This window comes from Camellia sinensis, chromosome 12, assembly GCF_055761805.1.
Source record: "Camellia sinensis isolate YWXY chromosome 12, ASM5576180v1, whole genome shotgun sequence".
In the NCBI taxonomy this organism is placed as follows: Eukaryota; Viridiplantae; Streptophyta; class Magnoliopsida; order Ericales; family Theaceae; genus Camellia; species Camellia sinensis.
Window position 1 is genome coordinate 31,254,275 of NC_138972.1, and position 3,765 is coordinate 31,258,039.

At 32.4% G+C, this 3,765-nt stretch overlaps 1 protein-coding gene across 1 annotated transcript; it reads left to right on the forward strand.

Annotated features, from left to right (window-relative positions):
- The first annotated feature begins 356 nt into the window (after positions 1 to 356).
- LOC114319982 (methyl-CpG-binding domain-containing protein 6) lies at positions 357 to 3,499 on the forward strand. Its single transcript, XM_028267067.2, has 5 exons — positions 357 to 510; positions 980 to 1,093; positions 1,907 to 2,020; positions 2,844 to 3,066; positions 3,198 to 3,499. Exons 2-5 carry the CDS (start codon positions 986 to 988, stop codon positions 3,281 to 3,283), a joined length of 531 nt encoding a protein of 176 aa, XP_028122868.2. The 5' UTR covers positions 357 to 510; positions 980 to 985; the 3' UTR covers positions 3,284 to 3,499.
- The last annotated feature ends 266 nt before the right edge of the window (positions 3,500 to 3,765 follow it).

Below are 3,765 nucleotides of genomic sequence, written 5' to 3' on the forward strand. Positions count from 1 at the left end.
AGAAGAAGAAGAAAGAAAACAGCTATATAAAATAGGGTAGCACGTTGTTTCAAGTCATGAATTAACCAATGAATTATGGTCGTAATCTCTCCTAGAGAAGTTTCTCCCAAAAGAAAGAAAAAACATAGCCCAAATGAAATGATAACATCTTAAAAAGGTAATACAACAAAGCATGCTTAATTAACCATTTCATTTGGGTCAAATAAGAAAGCTAATCTCTTTTAAATGGCTGCATTAAATTTTTTGTTAGTGCAAAGCAAAGCACCACCATTGCCTGCCAACTCAGGTATTTCTTGCGTGTAACCAAACAAGATTCTCTCTCTCTCTCTCTCTCTCTCTCTCTCTCACACACACACACACAATAGGAGAAGAGCCTCTCTCTCTCTCACTCACTCACTGACAGAAAAGGAGAAGAGCCTTCATTTTTTCTATTATATTTGTAAAGCACTAGCGCGCTAAAACCGAAGTAGCAGCCTCTCCCTTTCTTTCTCTTGCTTTATATGGTTACTTGTAAGCTTCTCATCTTCTCATTTCTTGGTGAACTCTAGAATTGAGAGTTTTATGATTTTTCTTTTACATTTCTGTGACGACAAGGTCTTGATTGAGCAGAGAGTGAATTTGACATATCAGATCTAGTTAGTCTCTCTCTCTCTCTCTCTCTCCACAATTGATAGATCTATCAATTTTAAGAAAGTTTTTTACTTCAAAATTTGTTGTTTTTGAAATTGAGAGTTTTAGGGTTTTCCTTATACATTTCAGTGATTGCAAGGTCTCGATTGAGCACAGAGTGAATTTGACTTCCGAGATCTAGTTAATATCTCTCTTCTTCTTCTTTTTTCTTTTTTCTTTTTTCTTTTTTATCAAAATTGCTTGATCTATCAATTTTTTAAAAAGTTTTTTTCCTTCAAAAATCCTTGCTTTTGAAGGTTTTCTCTCTTTGTGATCTCTTTCAATCTCCCTCTTTTTTGGGTGCACGCAGAAAGAAATGGAGCCGACTAATCCTCAAAGAGAGAGAGTGACTAAAGGGCCACCAGGTTGGATGGTGGAATCAAGGCCTCGTACTAATGAGAAATATATAGGGAAAGTTGACAGGGTTTGTTTCATTTACTTTGTTCTTCTATTGAATTTATGCCAGTTTAGGGTTACATACACTCTTTTCTTTTTTTCTTTTTTTTGAAATTACTAGATAAGAGATAATATCTAGAAAAAGATCTGTGTTCATTTGTTTAACTTGTGAACCAGTTTAGGGTGATGCACACATTTGAAATTATTAGAAAAGAGTTATTACAAATATATATATATATATTCAGTTTTTATTTTTTTAGAAATTGAGATTGAAAATTTCTTTGGTATACTATTTTTGTTTTAAAAAAAAACGGAATTGATTTCCAAAATTTTTAAAAATAGAAAAAGTGTTATATTTTTAATTTTATTTGTTTTCAAATTTTTTGGATACACCAAACAAGTTTTTGTTTTTGTTTTTCACAATATGTATATATATTATTTCTTCTTGTTTTTATAAATAGATAACATTATCAAATGACATCTTGGTCATTGTGAAAAAAAATAAAAAAAAACAAAAACTTTTTTGATGTACAAAAATGTGCTTTTGAAAACAAATTAAAAAAAAAAAAGAAAAAAAAAAAGGATAGACATATTTGTCAAGTTGCTAGAGATGGCAGCTGACAGGTGGAGAGTAGATAGACAAATGTGGTGACTAGCTGGAGGTGGCTGTTGTAGTCGGTTGCCTGATTGTCATGGATAGTTGTTGAAAGGTGGCCGAAGGTCACTACGAATGCTCATTCATGCATAATTCTAGCATATTTCCTTCCTTGTATTATTCAAAATCTATGATATATTGCATGTTCGTCCAAAAACTTAATAGAAAGTTTTTTTGATTATGCAGTTCTATTATGAGCCAGGGACTGGCAAACGATACCGATCGTGTTCACAAGCATGGGCTCGTTACTATGAAACTCAACAACAAATTGGTGTGTTAGTGCCAAAAGAGGAGAATATGGTAAGTACTTCTAGCAAGGAAAAAAAAAAGGGCAAGAGCACAAAACTTAACTTCTTTATGTTAGATAAGTATTGAGTTATACATTAATCACATGTTGCAAAGTTAATCTTGTGGTTAGGGTTTTTAGTTATTCTTTTGATATATTTGGTTGCGCGCGCGCGCACACACACATAAATATATATACATGTAGTTCTATATGAGAATGAATGCATGCTAATACATATTCAAGTTGGTATTAGAACCCTAATGTCTGGCACACAAATTCTTAATCCATTCAAGTTTGGTTTAGGTTGTGCTTGGATTATGAATTTGTGTAGGAATTTGTTGAGAGAAAGGAAACTAGAAAGGAAATACAGCACAAAAATAGGCCAATTTTTTAGCACTATTTCCCTTCACAAATCTCTCTCCAAATCTTAAAAACAGACTATAGGTGTCTCTACCCATTATCAATGAGTTTTGAGTTAGGTTTCCATCAAAATCTTGACATGGTATTTGGTTCCTTTCATGTCTATATATCTCTTCCACACACAAGTGGTTTGCATATGCACGATGTATTGAGACTTGTCCGATATAATCTCTCTAAATTACACAAACCTAATTCATATAGTCTAGAATCGTGTATGGTTCACATAGTCCTGAGATGTCTACACTGGGACCATCACAACAAACAAATTAGTAATGCTATATATGAACAGAGTTCTTAGTAGATTTTCTTATCGCTAGACACAAAGGTACAAGTCTCACATATATGTATATTCTTAAGGTTGTTACTAGCTTCTCTTATTTTCCTCAATAGCTACTGTTAATTCTAATTCACTTGTAGGCACATGATCCAAACATGATGGAATTTTCAAAGATGAAAAACAGAACTAAAAGATTCAATGTTAACGAAATCCTTGACTCAGTTACATGGGTTTTAACCGATATCGAATTTGACAAATGGACCCCTTATATTGATGATGAAATGGTCCTACAAAATGAGCAAAAATTATGGATTGAAACCTTTGAACTTGCAATGCTATGGAAACATTGGCCTGATGGTAAAGGTACTCTCTTTACTCTTCTTCTACCTATAATTTTCTTTTTTTATTGCTAATTGTTGTTCCTTCTAGTTTTAATTGTATCAATTATATAGGTATATATAATATATACACTTCTTATGATATCATTGTTTCAGTGGATGTTGAGGAGGAAGAAGAGAATGATGATGAACAAACCAATGATCTAGATGTTCAAAAAAACAATGCAGCCATGGCTAAGTAGGAAGAACAAAATGCCAATCAAGCTAAAAAGACAGGCAAGGCTATTCGAACTGTGGATATGGATAGTGGAAATTAAAATTTTATGTTTAATGAATATGTAATGTTAAACATAATCGTACTTTCTACTTGTAGACACAAGGCATTGAGGCCCATAGTCATTCGGGTCTAAAAATGAGTAAGAAATAAGATTATATATAGCATGTTTTAATGAATGTAACTAATCTCTCTTCTCCAAAGCACCGTGGAGTTTTATCCTATGAACTAGACTTATTCTAGGTTATTACTATTGTTGTTGTCATATGGTCACTGCAACATATAAGAGTTTTAGAAACTAAATATATTTATCTAAAAGTGAAAATTTTGTTGCAAAAGACATTTAGGAACTAACTTTTATCGTCATGAGGATAGCCGCTAAAAGGTCATTACGAAAAGTCAAAAACAAGGCTTTTAGCGACAAAATTTTGAAAATGTCACTAATAAATA

What these genes read in the sequence shown, in the direction of transcription:
- LOC114319982 (XM_028267067.2), top strand. Translation starts at nt 986, where the DNA reads ATGGAGCCGACTAATCCTCAAAGAGAGAGAGTGACTAAAGGGCCACCA. An exon ending in TGCCAAAAGAGGAGAATATG is followed by an intron (nt 2,021 to 2,843) that starts GTAAGTACTTCT and finishes ATTCACTTGTAG; the next exon opens with GCACATGATCCAAACATGAT. An exon ending in ACATTGGCCTGATGGTAAAG is followed by an intron (nt 3,067 to 3,197) that starts GTACTCTCTTTA and finishes TCATTGTTTCAG; the next exon opens with TGGATGTTGAGGAGGAAGAA.